This window comes from Xenopus tropicalis, chromosome 3 (genome assembly GCF_000004195.4).
Source record: "Xenopus tropicalis strain Nigerian chromosome 3, UCB_Xtro_10.0, whole genome shotgun sequence".
Taxonomy (NCBI): domain Eukaryota; kingdom Metazoa; phylum Chordata; class Amphibia; order Anura; family Pipidae; genus Xenopus; species Xenopus tropicalis.
Window position 1 is genome coordinate 54,097,430 of NC_030679.2, and position 18,682 is coordinate 54,116,111.

Below are 18,682 nucleotides of genomic sequence, written 5' to 3' on the forward strand. Positions count from 1 at the left end.
TTATTTATTATTATCTTAATAACCCCCTGTTTGTATTAATGTATTATACTGTACAGCACTGCGTACATAAGTAGCGCTTTATAAATAAAGATATACATACATACATACATACACTTATAGGATTATGCAATAAAAGGTACTGAGTTTGCCAAATAGCAGCAACCTATAGCAACCAATCAGAAGGCAGAATTTATTGTTCATCTTTTTTAAAGCAAACATCTTATTGGTTGCTATGGGTTACTGCTCCTGGGCAAAAGAAATAGCTTTTATTATATAAGAGGGTTACAGTTTTAAGCATTTAAATCTGTGTCATAATTTAGAAAAATTAACTTCACATTTAGAACTGTTGTTTTCTTTCCAAATCGAGCCACTAGTTCCAACAGTTAAGTAACTGAGAGATTAAAAGGATATTTTAAAAATTTAACTATATTCTTTGCAAATGGAAGTGTTTATGGGAAAAATTTCAGATTTTTTGCCTTAAAAAACTTGAATTGTGGTTAAAATTAGAATTTTGGCACCATTGCTGGAAAGCGTTTTATTAACAAAAAATACCTGCAGCTATATTTATTTTTTATGTTAGAAAGCAAAACTTTACCACAATAACCCCAATGGGTGTAGAGTCTAGAGATGAGTGAATTTTTTCAACAGGCTTGGATTGGGCATGAGAAAAAAATGTCCATTGACATTGCATTTGGGGTGAGCACAAAACTCCCTTGACTTCAATGCATTTGGAGCGAGAAAAAACTCCTGCTGACTTTAATCCTTTTGGCATGAATTTGATGCATTTTGCATAGAAAAAAAAATGTTGCTTTTTTTTAATTTCCTGGTTAAGCAAAATGGAACAGATTCGATCATCACTAGTATATACAACATGTCTAGAACATGCTAGACATCATAACAAGTACTTTAAAACAAGGGAGACCTCGCCTTCAAATAAAATGTTTTTACATGTACTGGATAGAAATAAACATAATGTCAAATTCATTCTTTTTATTTTTGATATTACTGGTCTTTTTTCCTAATCCCTCATTCCCTTATTGGTTTGTACAAACAAAGAAACTCATACATATCGTGCTTAGCAAGCACATTCAATTTTGCATCTTCAATTATCTATTTTCCTGAATGCATTTTATATATAACACTTCACTGAAGGCTGTTTTAATTGTGGAGACAACAGAAAAATCTTCAGGCACATTGTACGCTTTGATGTGCATTTCTGCTTCGTATGATACAGCAAGCATCCTTGGGAAGGCATTCTTATTGCCCAACATATGGTTTGAAAAGCAATACATTTCCTCAAGGTAACAGATTCAGTGAATAACCACATAGCACCAATTTCAGTTTTCAATATTCAGAACACATTTTATGACAATATTCATAATATTTAAAAACAAAAATGGCAAAATTCAACTCTATACACACTATTATCCATTAAAATTACAAATTCTTAATCCAATATTTTACATGAAATTAACAGGTAGATTAGGTTAAAAACAAAACTCCTTATCCACAGTGTTTTTTTTCACAGTGTTGTATTTTAACTTTTAGTGGATATAGAAATGGGTAATGGGTAAAGTGTTAAAAGGTAATAAGAGGTAGAATGAACCTGAAACATATTAATGAATACTATCAGAAAATAATACAGTTTAAAAAGTGAAGATGTCTTGTGGCCTATACATATGGCATACACTAAGGTGCACATTTACTACGCAATTTTGAGATAAAGTTGGATATTTTTCTCACTTCTAGATAATTTAAGATTTATGAACGGGTTGAACTTGAACTTGATTTTTTTGTTATCGTGTTATCGGGTACCATTGAGTCTTATAGAATAGTAAAGGAATAGAACACTTCAGACTTTTCAGTTTCACCCAGTTACAAGGTGAAGTTAATCTCCTCATTGTTTTCTATTTCATCCAGTTTCATGTGAAACTTAAACACATTATTGTTTTCCAAGAATGAGTGCAAATGCTCCTAAAATGGCTGCTGGAGCAATTCCTGTTTGGAAATTCCTGTTCATGGAAATGAACATCTGTTTAAACTTGAATTTTAACAAGTCTTTTACATTTACAATACATTTACGAATGTAAACTCTAAATTTTGTATGAACAATTCAAGCATTATCGTGACATTTTATAAATACAAAAATGATGGATTTAAATTTGAATTTATACCATGTCGAGTTTATGCCCCTAAATATGTCTCTGTACCATTAAACATTTTTCTGTTGGGACTTAAAGCTAAATAAAATTTGATATAATTGATATACCTGTATACATACTCAGAGTCATCCTCAGTATGTTTATATCAATTTACAACAAACTTCTGTTTTTAGTGGTTTTTGAGATATTAGCTGTTTTAAGCTTCCATTACCAACATATCTCTTTGAAGATCAGATTGACAGTGATCCTATGGGGCTCATTTATTTATTTTAGGGATTATGTTTTGCCATGATTGTATGAATTCTGTTTTTTGCATCAGAAAAAATAATAGTATCAACACTTGATGAAACACTCAAACTGATGAAATGTAAATTTTAGAAATCATAGTGAAAAAAAAATGGACCAAAAATACAAATAATTCACAATTGAGAAAATTAATAAATCAGCCCTTAACAGTCTATACACTTTCTGTAGTGGGCTAGTGGCAAACCCTGCAATTGCTGATTCTGCGTCTTCTTAGAGAGAGCTATGGAACTAAAAGCCTGGCATTTGAAATCTAAAACTGTTAATATTTTAGAAGGTGCTGAAATTAGGAAATCAACTTAAAATGCAAAAGTGCTCAGAGAAGCACTTCAAATAAGTTCACATCAATCAATATTTGGGGTTTACATCCCTTTAAAACAGCATATTCAAGACATTTGAACCAAATTTTGCTTTTGTTTTATATAAAAACTAGCACATTCAGAAACACAAATATTGTTAAATATTGCATGACAGAAATAGTAAAATATAAACAGAATTGTCCCCACACCATCTGCCATTGGCATTTTAGCTTTTATTAAAAGGTTTGTCCATCAGGGAAATATACCAGTTGACATTCAACTGATAATATCTTTCATTCTTCCAAAAGGAAGGAATATTGATTTACTGGTTCATTGGCTCAGTAGTCCAAATGCTAATACTTTTAATAATTAGCCATTCAATTTGATTTTTAGTTACAAGAATCCGAATACAGTCAATATTAAATAGGACTTTTCGATCTATGTTTTCCATTTCAAAGTTCCCATTTTTAAAGTCTCCTAATCTGAGATAAGTTGTGCATTTTTTTCCTTTTTTATTTCCAACTAATCTTTCTCCAACCTCTAATGTACCATGATGCAAAATATCATTTTGACGATCTTCTGTTCCAGTGCAGACTTTTATTTTATTTATTTTGATAGGTTTTTCAAATACAATATGATAAAAGTCACCACTTGAAGGTGATTTGGCCCAGAAATATTCTTCCGTGCTACTATATGCCTTAATAGGTTCATAGTTTTCAAATACATTCATATTTGTGTTTAGGTTTGCTGATGGATTATCTGGTATTTCAAATGCATCTTCTTCAAAATCGTCATCTTTCAGTTTATTTTCTGCCCCCTTGTATGATGAGTAGTATCCCATATGCTGGAAGAGAGATGGCTTAAAACGGATTGCGTCCTTTTGAGCCAGAAGGCCTCTAAAATGGATTAATAACCAATCGCAAGGCATTTCCTGGTAAAACATGAGCAAAAAATGGGCTAGCCGTGGTAAGTCATGAGAGTGATATAGCTTTCCAATGTATCCAAGTTTGGAAAATTCCAAAGTAACCCAATTGGATCCTTTTCGTGAAGTAATAACCTTCTTAATTGTTGTCAAAAAGTTTCTGGAACATCTTACATCATCTTCAAGCATCACATAATAGTCTGAAAGATTAGCGCAAAAGTTCAAAAGAAATGCATAGTCCACATTTTGTTTAGATCTGAATTTGACACGGTCATCAGGATCATTGTAATTTCTTTTTAAACCCTCTAACATGGGGTAAAATTCCACAGGGGTGTGGATAATAGTCAGTTTACCAGCAATAATGTGATGGGAAAATTTTCGAGATATATCTTGAACAATATTTTCACACCAAGTGGAATCAAACTCTGCAAGGTGAACAACTACCATGATCTCTTTTAGTTCTTCATAGCTTGACTGCTCAAATATGGATTTAATTGTTTCAAGTAAATAATTTCCCTTTTTCCTTTTAACTGAAGACAGTCCAATTGTAAGATATCCTATAAAAATACATTAGATATTGAAAAGTTAAAGAGCATTCTAGCATTATCACAAATGTATCAAATTTATCTTTTTGTTATTATTTTCCTAAGGGAAAAGACACACAAAGCTACTAGTAGAAGCATTGTCACGGTTACAAAAATAGACAACGCTGATAATGCTGATAATTTACTGATAAGTGTCTCTATGTGTGTTTTAGCAGAGGCAATTCTCAGTATTGTCTATGGCAGGGCATTTAGTTGCCATGACAAGTAGCTGCTACTAAGTAGCTCCGTGCGTCTTCTCCCTAAGATGGGTAAGAACAAAAAACATATCTGTGCACAGGTAATCTAATTATCTGACTTGCAAAAAACAAACATTGAGTAGCTTCTAATTCACATTCTGCCCTGATTAACTCAAGAAAAAAACTCAGAGAACTTTGCCCTCATGACTTTAAATAAAGTTAAAAACACGACAATATTCAAATCAGCAGGTAGCATTTACAGTTTAAAATCTTTTTGGTCTTACTGGTCACTATGGGTTACTACCTCTGGGCAAAGTTTGTGACTTAATTTAAAATTTGTGTGAAAACTATATAACCCTGTTAAATGTATATAATACAGGTAAAATTACTTATTAAAAGACATACTTTTTCTGGATAATGGCATCCCAGCTAAAATACGATATGTTACATTTATGGAAGATGACAAATTAGATAAGTTCTTAATTGAATGACTATATCGGTCTGAACCCAACTGATGAGTAGATGTGTCTCTAAGATGCTTATCTTCTTCCTAGAAAATAAATGAAAAAAATACAAACTTAGTAGATTGCATGTAAAAATTATAAACATTCGGAAAGGATTTTTTACAGTGAGAGCTGTGAAGTTCTGGAATTCCCTCCCCGAATCAGTCGTGCTGGCTGATACATTATATAACTTTAAGAAGGGGCTGGATGGATTCTTAGCAAGTGAGGGAATACAGGGTTATGGGAGATAGCTCTTAGTACTAGTTGATCCAGGGACTGGTCCGATTGCCATCTTGGAGTCAGGAAGGAATTTTTTCCTCTCTGTGGCAAATTAGAGAGGCTTCAGATGGGGTTTTTTGCCTTAGGCAGGTTAAATATAGGCATTATGGTTGAATATGATGAACATACGTCTTTTTTCAACCTAACTTACTATGTTATGTTAAACGAATAAACACATACTTTCACACCTCCCAACTGTCTCACGTTTTGCAGAACGGTCCTGATTTTCAGTTGCCTGGTCACAGTCCCATATCTCTTGTCAAATGTCTCGCAGCATTGCCAAATTCACAGTTATTAGCTTGTAAGAGATGAGACTATTACTACTTTCTAAGTGCTAACAATAATCTAACCTTTTCAGAACTATGGCGACCTTGAGACTTTGCAGAGAGTAACCTATGCGCTTCATCAAATATGATGTGGAAAGGGGGTGTGTTTTAACAAATAGACATGAGAATAAAGGAGGCATTATTGGGCATGGTTTTCAGTGGTGCATGAATGTCCTACTTTACATTTTTTAAATGTTCAGGGGTATGTACTATACATTACTCTGGTCTTCTCGCTCATCAGGGAGGTATAAGGGTCTGAACTAGCAACCACCAGGTTTTTGGCTGCTGGAAAATTCTCTCATTACCTTTTACCAGACTTTTCCATCTCATCTTAGCAGCCTTCCTGGTCAGAAACAGTTTTATCCTATCCAATACCTCCCACATCTCTTCTTGGCCTGAGCATTAGCTTCTATAGCACTGTAACTTGCCCCTAGCTCTTCCTTCTCTCTTGCTCTCCACCCTCTTGCCTGTTCTTGTTCCAGTTCCAGTCCTTTACCAATTCTGCTTGGTCCTATTCTTGTCCTGAGTCTGTCCTGTCTTGCTCCTGCCTGTTTCTGTCTCTATGCCTGCTCTGTCCTGGCTCTGCCTATTTCTGTCTCTATGCCCACTCCTGTGTATTCTTTTCCTGACTGTTAGCTGCCCCTTAACTGTTCATTGCCCTTACAGGAGAAAATAAATACAGTTTATCTTCTACCTCCAGCACCTCCCTAGCATTAGTTATATTCTTAAAAACATTTTTAGAAAAAGACCATAAAGTTTCACCTTTTGACCAAACAATTACTACCAAACACATTGTGGTTTGTCGAAATTTTTAGCACTGTGGAACCTGCCATTCCAACATCACCCAGCAAGGAATTCCACAACCTCACTGTAAAAAATGATTTGTGCTGTTTCAAGCCAATATTCTGTTCCTCAAGTCTATAGGAGGGGACTCTTGTCCTTTTTATGTGAAGAAAGATCCCTTGCTATTTGTCTATAATGTCCTCTAATGTACTTGTAAAGGGTAATCATATCCCCTCACAAGTGCCTGTTCTCCAGAGAAAACATCTCCAAACTTGATAGTCTTTCCTCATAGTTTAACTCTTCCACCCCCTTCACCAGTTTAATTGCAAATCTTTGCGCTCTCTCCAGCTCATTAATATCCCTCTTAAGGACTGGAGCCCAAAACTGCACTGTATACTCATGGTGAGGCCTTACCATGTCTTTGTTACTTTTCAGTGACTTACCAGAACATATTCATCTTCAATGTACAGATTCATAAACAGCAGGCATATGATTAAAACTCCCAGGACTGGTATTGCCGAACGTTTTCGAAAACATCTCATTTTATTAAGGTGTCTGAATATAGTAGTTCTAAGCAGAGATGCATATAGTTTGTGAAGACTTTCACTGGTAATAACTATTTTTTTCACAAGACTTGTTTCATTCTGCAAAATAAAAGCAAAAACAAAGGTAAAACAACAATAGCTAAAATATATCACTTTTTGGTATATGTCAAAAACAAACTAAAGTTGTAATTTAAATAAGTAAATTCATTTGTATATGTGATTTCACATTTAGCTTTTTAAAGGGGGCAATTTAAAAAAATCTTGTATTGTTGACCTTTGTACAGTAAAAAAAAAGTTGCCAAATAAATTACAGGTATGGAATGCCTTATCCAGAGGTCATCTGACTTAATTATAATTTAAAAAAAAACAATTATAATGTCTAGAAATGTTTTTTTCCCTGTAATAATAGAACAGTACCTTGTACTTGTTGTATTTGGTGGAATATAAGCTGTAAAAATCAATCTTGGTGGCAAAACAATCCTAATTGGTTTATTTAAGGTTTAAATGTTTTTTAGGTTAAGGTATGGTGATCCAAATAACATAATAATGCCTCACCTGGTAAACCCCTGGTCCAAAGAATTACAGATTTTATATCCCATACTTTCATTGAACAGTGAATATATGTTTAGTAGTGCTTAAAGACACAAGGTGGCAGTATATGAATTAAAAAAAAAAACATAATATTGCATCCTCAGTCAAAATGGTTTTATTTTTTTTCTTAATTTTTGCTACTGTTGGTGAGACATTTATTAACTAAACACTCACCATGACACTAGCATATTAACGCTGAACAAATGAATTATAAATAACATGTAAATGGCATAATTCCAAGGGACATTTGTGCCAAAATAAAAGATTTGTATGCTTTATATAAAGGAACTTAATACATTTACGGACACTTGAATAATCATGTAAAACATTCCTCATTTTTGGACCATTAAGTTAATACTGAAATAAAAAATGTAGATCTCTAATTTTGCCTTCCATCAGACCCAGTTTGTGGTAGTTCCAGGATCGAAGGAGCCAACATGAAAAAAATTGAAAGCCCTGAACAAAATGTAAAAATGGGTTAATGCACCCAACTTACTCTGTCCTATTTTTGCAGTGGGGTAGGGGATACATGTACTTTAATTCATAAAGTGCCCACATTTACACCCTATGCAAAGAGGTTAGAGATCAGTCAGACGCCTACTTCGCTGTACTCTTGACAGGCCCCGTGTGTGAGAGAAAAGGTAAAGAATTTTTTTTATTGACCCTACACTGAGCAATGGTGGGTTAAGTACTCTAAGCAGGAGTCATACGTTTACCTCACAATCCCCATTGCTTTAGTGCAGTGCCCTCAAACAAATCACCTATGGCCCTGTCTAAGATAGTCAATAAAGACATTTTATCAGGGGTGAGTGAGTTAAATGCCCTGAGAGGTATTGATAAAACAACTATACCATCATAAAAAGGGGGTCAATTCAGTGCATACCAATGTGTATATATATATATATATATATATATATATATTCTGTTACTATATATATATATATACTGTTTTTATCTTAACATCTTAACAACCATGCCCTGTAAACCTTTTGTAGTTCATTAAACAATAAGTAGTAGCATTAAATCCTTTTAAAATATATCAAAGTCTGAAAAGAAAAAAAAAAGGTAAATTATTAAGGCACAGAGACCACTTAACTTTTTATAGAAACATTGCTCAAATACTACCCTACACAACAAGAACATAAAACTAATACATTTAGCACATTTCTGAAGGTAATGGAGGGGCTGCCAACACTTTTATTAAGCCATTTTACATTTCTGACAAAAGATTAATCATATAATTTGTCTACTTCCACTTACAAGCCACATGGAGTTTAAAAGATGTGTACATAAAAACAGTGGGCAATTCACCAGATTTCTACTCTGGGTCTTTTTCTGTATTTTAATAGCTTTTTTTAAAATTAATTCCTTTATTGATCAAGACAGTGTAGCTGAGTACTCAAAGGCAAACTTTGATGAAAAACTCATTTTAGAAATAGATTAATAATGTGGCCAGTAAAAACCAATTTTCTCACATTTAATCTCCTAATCTATTTTACATTATTTCCCTGGGGTATGCTGGACTTCACAGATACACGACTCTGTGCAAATAATCAATTATGCTGGAAGAAGCTTGTGAAGGTGTTGCTTGATATATGGAAAACTTCAAGCTTTTCAGAAAAAAGACAGTGATTTTTTTTTAATACAAGGGAAACTTGCCCTATGCATTTGAATATTTTTCCAAAGCATAAAAATGATATTACCATGACTTGGACAGCACATTCTTGCTAAGTTTAAAGTATTATGTAAGGCCTTCTATAGAATCTGAGTAATCAGATTCAATATTTCTAATTAATTTCTGAATTCTACTAAAGTACACACTACATAGGAAAAGGGTCCTATTTGCAGTAATAAGTACAGCAATGATTTACAGTATCTTTTAATTCTTGACACATATTGTAGAATTTGATGTACTGATGTAGATTTTCCTCCACAATTACATGTCAAATTCTAGCAGTGTTAGGAAGTTTTAAGACATGACTTAATTGGCTAATCACAACAGTTCAGGGTGATGGGATATATGTAGCCTGTAATGGCTTCTCTAAAATATGTGAAACAGTAGAGATTGTTCTAAGTAAAGTTATATATTATTATAGTCTATATAACTCGATATTAGTGAACCATAGTTAAAGAAGGATATTTTAGGTGAGTTGTTTGCTTTGTATCCTGATATATGAACATAGAGTTGTTGCTTCCCCTTACAAGTATCTTTTCCATCTAATATCCTTTTCTTAATAAAAAAAAATGCCTGAGTAAAATGTACAAAATTATCATGTTTGGAACAAAGTTAAAATGATAAGAAGGCCGGTATTTTTTTCTCCAGAAAACGTGGCAACCATATATTCCATAGGCGTAAGTTAAAACAACTAAAAACCAAAATTTTGTTTTACATTAACTGATAGTATCACCTTATAACAGGGGTCCCAACCTTTCTTACTCGTGAGCCACAGTCAAATGTAAAAAGACTTGGAGAGCAACACAGGCATCATAAAAGTTCGTGGAGGTGCCAAATAAGGGCTACAGTTGGCTATTAGGAGCCTCTATGCACAATTTCAGCTTACTGAGGCTTTATTTGGTAGTAAATCATGTTTTTATTCGACCATAACTTGCCACCAAGTCAAAAATAACTACCTTGTTTGGGGGCACTGAGAGCAACATCCAAGGGGTTTAGTGAGCAACATGTTGCCCCTGAGCCACTGGTTGGGGATCACTGCTTTATAACATATATAATGTATGTGAGTGTATAAGTGAATGTGTGCTCCCCGTCTACACTAGCTTTTAACTGTTTGGCACCCATAAATGTAGTGATATAATTATCACTACATTTATGGGTGCCAAACAGTTAAAAGCTAGTGTAGATGGGGCATTGGGATTAGCAAAGGGTTGTGGGGGAGGAGTGAAGGGGACATATAGTTTATCAGATAACGAGCTTCCGTTGTTCCATGGGAAACTAATATTTGCCTTAGCTCTAACTCTCCGTTAGCTAATGTAAACATCAGAGGGAGAAGTAGTAACCTCCGCTGCATGCTGGCTAATGTGTGAAGCTTGTAGGGTAAATTAGGGGAGCTGCAAGCTATTGCATGTATTGAAAATTATGATTTAATTGGCATCACTGAGTCCTGGTGAGATGAAAAATGCAACTGGGCCATGAATTTAAATGGTTACACACTTTTTAGGAGGGACAGAGCGATTTGACAAAATTGGAAAGCTGGGCAGCAAACTGGAAAATGAGATTCAATGTGGACAAGTGCAAAGTTATGCATTTTGGTAGAAATAACATAAACGCGAACTATCTACTGAATGGTAGTGTGTTGGGGGGGAACAAGCATAGTATCCAAGGCTATTGTGATACTAATATCTACAGTCAGTATTAATGTTTGTATATATAGTTGATGTATGTGAGTGTATAGCTAGGTCAGTATAGGATGTGTGTGCTGGGTTTACTTGGAAGGGTTAAACTTGATGGACTCTTTTTTCAACCCTATGTAACTATGTAAAAGGACTTCAACCTCCACCCCTGAAAGCAGCATTTACTGAACTCCTGGTTATTACTTTTTAGACAATGTTGCAAATGCAAATATCCTCCAGCAAAACAGGTCTGTCAGTCTGCTGCCTTGTGTTACATTGTTTCAAATGTCAGAGCCACCAGGGCAGAGAATAGGAAAGGACAGACAAACACTACTTCTAATAGCAATTGTATATTCAAATAAGTAAAAAAAACATTTTGTAATTTTGCAAATTTGTAATTAATGTATATTGCATAGTTGCTTAGAATTATGTTTTCTTTTATTAGTCAAAAAGGTATATTTTGGGTTGACTTGTCCTTTAACTACATATACTACTACTGTCTGTAACTAATCATAAGTTACTTATGATTAGAATAATCTTTAACTGATAAGAACAATTTCACTTGTGTCTGTCAGCTTAAAGGTTATTAAAATTTCAGGTTATCCTCCTCCAACATCTTGACTTAAATACATTATACATGTTTGCTAAGAGCCTAGTGCTTTTCTTGCCTGAAAATTGAAGCTGTAAGTCTTATCAACAGCTTTGCATGCTTGTGTCCTAGAGTCCTCACAGGTTGCATGTGCAGTAGCTCTCAACAAGTTCAAACCTCATCACCTTTAGATGTTCATATTCCTAAGGGAATGTTCCTGCTGTCTTACAGTCCCTGCAATAAATGGAATTACTTCTCTTTTACCCTCCCCTCACATTCTGAATTCATTTTTCATATGTGCAACATATATTTAGATTGTAAGCTCTATGCGGCAGGGATCTCCATCCTCTTGTCTCTTTGATTCTTGATAACTTATTGCAACTGTACCTTGTATTTATTTGTATTTATTGTTATAGCTTGTGTTTATCTATTATTTTAATAACCCCCTGTTGTATTCATCTATTATTGTATTGTACAGCACTGCATACATAAGCAGCACTTTATAAATAAAGATATACTGTATATACTCGGGTATAAGCCTAGTTTTTCAGCACCCAAAATGTGCTAAAAAAGTCACCCTCGGCTTATACTCAAGTCTGGTGCCATGGGTCCCTCCAGACTAGCCTACAACAAAGACCTTCCTCGCACACCCTTAACTCTCCAAGATGAATTGAACGCCCGGTGCTCACTGCTAGAGGGATCGGCACCCTCCCAAAGTCCAGAATTGTCAAGTAATGCAATGGCACTCAGGGCTACAAACGGGACAAGCCCTTAAATTCAAGCTTTATTGCGGTAGTTCAAAATAACCCCTTTATCAAGCTTGATAAAGGGGTTATTTTGCCCCGAAATGTTGCACTGCAGCAATAAAGCTTGAATTTAAGGGCTTCTCCCGTTTGTAGCCCTGAGTGCCATTGCATTACTTGACAATTCCCTCCAGACTAGCACCTTCTGTCATTTGTGTGCAAATTAGGCCAACCACAACCATACCCTCCAGTGCCCTGGCCCACTCCCAAATTCATCTACCATCCTCACCTGTCCCATTCTGCACTATACATTACATACATTACATATATATTCTATATAAAGCTTAGTTTTGAAGGATTTTAACTCTTTGTGTTATAGCGTGGTTGCTGATTGAGCTAAGGGGGGTAGTACTCTTAAGGCATCCTTGTTGATACCATATTGTTTTTGTTGACCTTCTTCTCCACTTACAGAGCTAGTTTACTGTTTTTCTTTGTAAAAAATATTTAGAAACATTTGCCCCACTGATGCCTCATTTAATGTACTTTTATTGGTATTTATTTTGATTATTGAAATTTAGCAGTAGCTGCTGCATTTCCCACTCTAGGCTTATACTCGAGTCAATAAGTTTTTCCAGTTTTCTTAGGTAAAATTAGGTACCTCGGCTTATATTCAGGTTGGCTTATACTCGAGTATATAGGGTACATACATACATACAATTGCAGTAGGATGTATGTTAAAAAACACATATGAATACTGCAATATATGCTCTTATACATAAAGAACTTGGATAGTATTGTGAGTTTTTTTTAAGGTGTTTAGCAGCAGGTAAATTATTGTGTTTGATCCCTGAGTGAACTAGTTTTTCAGCATTAGGCTTTTTACAATCTCCTTCTGCCTCGGGTGCCCATAGCAAAAACCTAGACTGTACATTCTATGGGTTGGGGTTTGCTGTGCCTGAAACATTCTGTGTCTAGGCTGTTTCTAAGTACTAAAGTATGATACAAAGAAAGCAAAAGTACAATTGTCAATCTCATTCATGTGCTTAGAAAGAAAATACAAAGGTATATTAATGCCTCTTTTTCATGACTTATTATATGCTCAATCCATGCAAAAGCCTTTTGGTTCCAGCAAGCTGAAACATTATTTTGTACGGAGATTAATATTATGCTGCATGTACTTATGTTTCCTGTTGATGCTATTGCATACATTCTCACAGCAGTAGATGTAATAAAGAAAACGTTTTGACAATAATAATGTTACTAAGCTGAGATTGGAAATTGCTCTTCATTATTTTTTATGGCAGTGAGAAACATTATTCCTCAAAATCATACTATGCATTACATTGTTTTTAAACATACTGCAGTTCATAGATTAATCCACTAACAGCGGTTAAAGTACGTGCTGCACTGATGTACACTGGAAGCAAAACAAATCATCCTACATTTCCATATTAAGATAATACTAAGAACGAACATACAAATCAGGAAACAGCAGCAATATTTTCTGGAAGCAAGTAGTTTTTTTAGCAAGGTTTTCATCTTATTATTGTCAACAATTTTTTTAAATTGCCAACATTTTGTACAGCACTATTTAAACTGGTACAAAAGCCTACGAGCTGACTGGGCTAAAATTTCTACACTTTCTGCAAAGAACCAGCTATAGCAGCCATAATTAGAGCAACTCTGACATTGTACAGATCTGTATTCCATAGCTATCCCTTGTGGCTCCGTAGCTTTGTGATTCTGGTTGGCCTTCCCTATGGTACAATTGGGACAGTGAATGCTGAATGTGTCTTGGGCTGCTCAAGGTGCTCAAACAGCATGAATGTGTAACTGTAATGCAATAAGCAGCTTTATGGACATGGACCTTCAATACCAGTGGGAAATTTAAAGCATGCATATCCCTGTTACTGCTTAAAAACTCCAAAAAAATTACCATAGTGTGTGTGAATGTAATAGGGATGTTAGATTGTAAGCAAATATGTATATGTATAATCTCTGTAAAGTGCTAAATAGATAAAATAAACATCATGATCCCAGGGTCATTATGGTGGAACTCCCACTGGGATTTATAGGCAAAGACAGTCTTTATAGGCATATAGGGTATTATCACTATTTAGGAAAAATACCTATAGATCATAATAAGTATGAATGTGCATAGCGTAAAAATCTGTGGTACCATGAAATTACAAAGAGGTTTTCTGAGATGTTGACAACACAACTCCTGCTAAACCAGCATTATTGAACAATATAATAATATAATTACTGGTGACAGCTGAATGTAGAAAGATGTTAATGCGGCAGAATTGTATGTGTAAAAAGTTATCACAGGGCAGTACTGATGAGTGTGTCCTTGCACATACAGTACATTGCTCTCTGTCTAGTCAAAAATATATATATAGATTGTATGGTGGAATTTAAAGTTATTAGACCTCAGCAAAATCTTTGGAGCTCTCATTCATTACACTGGAAGATGATTTGTTTTGAAAGGACACCTATATTTCCTGTTTCCACTGTAACTGCTAAGTCTTCTTACCCAGTTTGTATGTGCCTGCTGGGATTGGAACTCCGTGTTGGTTCATGGATGTGCTAAATTAATAAACACTAAATTTAAACATATTTTGACATGTGTATGTCAAGAAAAAAGATATTGGTGTTTTTAAAGATTGTCTGCAAAGCTCAAAAGAAAAGTAGGTTACAGCTAGCCAAATCATTAATGTACAACACTCTGCCTTTATCAAACACAGTTTAAATTGTATCCATGGCCAACGTTTGAGCTCTGTTGTGCAACTTAATGCTTCCTGTTATTTTTGGCCATGAAATATTTTACAAAAACATAGGCGGAAAGCATCTCCTTGGTTGTCTTCTTACTCCTAAACAGCAACGATAGTGTATTGTGTTATAGAAGCACATGTTCATTAACTGAGTTAATTATCAATAACTGGTATACAAACTGAAAATATTCACATTGATTCTACATAGAAAGAAAGATTGCTTTTGTTGAAATAGATATTTGTGACACAGATTTATACATTTCAAGTCAATGTACAACATTTCCCACTTGTCTCCTATATCTTATTTTTAGCCGCAATCTATGTTCATATCTGATCTCATGTTTGAAATTCCCTGTGATGTTTTTTACTGGCTTCCCTTGTGCTGCTCGCTTGCCCTCTAAGAATAAATCTTTCCATTCCCTTACCATCGCAGTCTTTTAAATTATACAGTAGGGAGTTTTGCTGAACAGGAAGTGATGAATGGGAATAAAGTTTATGTTCTCCCAAGAAACAGCAGATGTAATGTAGGAATATCTTAATGTGCTTTAAACTTTTGCTCCTGTATCTGAGAGTGAGAAAGCTAGAAAGCAATGTGTCTAATAAAAGGTCATGCAGGCAATCCAGATAAAAAGCATTTAATTATAGAGGTCGACTTAATTACTACAGAGATTTTTTATTTGCTTAGAAATCTATTGGACACATTTATAGCATATGGAAGATATGGCATATGGTAAAAATAAATATGGCCTTGATAGTATAGGCTGAAAAATTTTAGTTGTTTAGCCAAACCAGTCTCTTGTCATGTTCATAAAGGTGTCACTACAATTACTGCTACTACTAGTTAACAATTTCAAACTTAATTGTTGTGTATTTCTAAACTTTTGGGAGTGGGAGTAGCCTAGAAGGGGGCCCTTTGGAAAGTGTAGCTTAGGGGCCTCACATCTCATTAATCTGCCACTACACTGCCATTTGTGATTTCTTTTCCAGGATTCAGTCTGACTACTGCCAGTCTAAACCTCGGTCTACATATGTTTTCCTGCGAGCAAGACATTTTCTTATAAATAGCACATATATAAGGTTGACTCATTAAAATAAACTACAAAAGGTAAGCATCAATCCAGCAATGTAAAGGCTCATTCATATTGCCACTCACCACCTGCGTTTGAATTCTAAATCTCTCAGTAAGACGAAGACATCCATACTTAAGAAAACCGTTCCTTAACTGGATTAATTCTGTGACCAGGGGTGTCCCTGCCCCAGGTCTGTAGCTAAGGGAGACACAGACATGTTTTTTAAGCTGCACATGAAAGGACCACCATGATTAGCAATTAAAATTGATCAATCTTTATTAACACATCTGCTAAAACACAGTCGGAGGTCTGACGCGTTTTGTGACTGTAAAGTTAGGAAATACGCCGGACCTCAGACTGTGTTTTAGCAGCTGTGTTTATAAAGATTGATCGATTTTAAATGCTAATCCTTGCAGTCCTTGCCAGTGTTGTTTCACTTAGACACTCACCTGCTCCACGCTAACATCTTCAGCATCGGAGTGGGTCCAGAGCGGCCTACATCACTAGTACAGAGAGTGCTTTTGCTCCCTCTGCACTTGCAAAGTTGAATTTCTGTTTGAATAAAATGGAAATTTAGCTCTTAAAGTTACCAGAGGCAGCTGGTAACTGGTTGCTCACTGCTGCCTAAGTTGCAGGAGCGGCCCTAGTCCTTGCATCTACTTGGAGTGTGCTGCTGCAGCTTGAAAGGGTTGTTTTCCTGCCCAGGGACAACTACTGTGTATCTCACCTTCCTCTCAAGAATTTTCTCTTGCACACATTCCTGTAGCAACTTAGGATCGCAATCTTATCTTTCCCTTAATAAATCTGGCAATGGTTTTACGCGATAGGTGTGTTTTTTATATTTATTTTTGGGCATGTCAAGGGACATTGGAATTGGGCATCAATGTTAGCAATGTAAAGTGGTCCCTTAAAACAAATGAGTAACTTTATTTGGGTCAATATTTATCTGGTATGAATCAAAGCAAAACACTTTATAAACATTCATGCACCAAAAAATCCAGTTAATTCTTATTTTATAAGATGCTAATCACACAGTTGGATTGATTTGAAATATGATGTAATCCTAATCAACACTAATTCATTCTATTTCCTAACTTTCCTAAGCATTCACACTCAGAATGCTTCAAGTGGCAGCTTGCAAATGTAGTTCATTACATGCTTTCAACCTGCTCACTCTTGTAATATTGGCCAGGAATGTGAAAAAGAAGAAAACAAGGCTCTTTTTCTTTCGTATGGGAACAATGTTTCTATTCCATTTAACAATCACATAAAACAGCTTTATCGTTATTTTTACAGACAGTCCCTGTTTGAATTTGATTGCAAAAAAAGCTTTTTAAACAAATGCAACATGAAAAAGTATTATTTATATAGAGTCATTTGCAATGAGAGCTTTGGGTTGGAAGTCTATGTTCCAACTGTCTTGTTTCACATTAAGGGTGTTCATAGACTCCATTCTAGACAGCAATTAATTTAAATCTCTGATTAATAACCTTTTGCAACAAAATAATTCATGGTGTAATTGGTGAAATGATATACAACACATTTCAACCACTACTGAGCTTGTTCTAATTTTCATTCATATAAAAAACACTTTTTTAAACATATAGAAGAATAGTTGAAGGCAAGGTATGCTTTATGAGGAGTAATTTCAACTGGAAGTTATAAAGAAATGCAGGCCAACACTTTCCATGAAGTTTGCTTATTAATCTGTAATATGAAGCCCACAGGTAGACTTGGGGGCTGATTTACTAACCCACGAATCCGACCCGAATTGGAAAAGTTCCGACTTGAAAACGAACATTTTGCGACTTTTTCGTATTTTTTGCGATTTTTTCGGCGTCTTTACGAATTTTTCGTTACCAATACGATTTTTGCGTAAAAACACGAGTTTTTCATAGCCATTACAAAAGTTGCGTAAAATCGCCCGATTTTTCCGTAGCGTTAAAACTTACGCGAAAAGTTGCGCCTTTTTCGTAGCATTAAAACTTAAAAGGTGCGAAGTTTCGCGTAAGTTTTAACGCTACGAAAAAAGCGCAACTTTTTGCGCAAGTTTTAACGCTACGAAAAATCGCCAGATTTTACGCAACTTTCGTAATGGCTACGAAAAACACGCGTTTTTACGCAAAAATCGTATTGGTAACGAAAAATTCGTAAAGACGCCAAAAAAATCGCAAAAAAATACGAAAAAATCGCAAAATACCGATCATTACGAAAAAAAACGCAATCGGACTCATTTCGACCCGTTCGTGGGTTAGTAAATGTGCCCCTTGGAGTCATAAGAATCATGTGGACAAAGCAAGTTGATCTTTACATAAATTTATGTAAGTGATCTTTCCAAGAGCTAGACAACACTGATTTTTTTGCAGCATTCTATTGCTTTTCCCTTCAGTAGCCTAATTTCAAATGTAAATGACTGATAAAAGATATTCATAAAGGTAGCAATTTTCCACTTGACATTTGACTGCTTCTTTATAGACATCCTTAGTCAGTAGATATAATTTAATCTGTCATCAGATAAGATGACATGCAACAAGGTCAATAACATTATATGAAGTGAAGTAGCAATCAAATAAGAGTAATTTTAAAATGAAAGGGTGAATAGATTTCATTACATTAGCGCTTCATAGAAAATTTCCAAGACAAACTGCAGTAATCACTATTTAG

General features: G+C 34.9%; 1 protein-coding gene across 1 annotated transcript in view; it reads right to left on the reverse strand.

Annotated features, from left to right (window-relative positions):
• Positions 1-213: 213 nt before the first annotated feature.
• The window catches only part of mgat4c (MGAT4 family member C), a 68,029-nt gene continuing 49,560 nt past the window's right edge, over positions 214-18,682 (reverse strand). The window contains exons 2-4 of the mRNA XM_002937066.5: positions 6,802-7,002; positions 4,873-5,017; positions 214-4,243 (exon numbers count right to left, since the gene is read on the reverse strand). Coding sequence (XP_002937112.1) covers positions 3,087-4,243; positions 4,873-5,017; positions 6,802-7,002 — 1,503 coding nt within the window. The 3' untranslated portion in view covers positions 214-3,086. The remainder of the gene's footprint in view (positions 4,244-4,872; positions 5,018-6,801; positions 7,003-18,682) is intronic.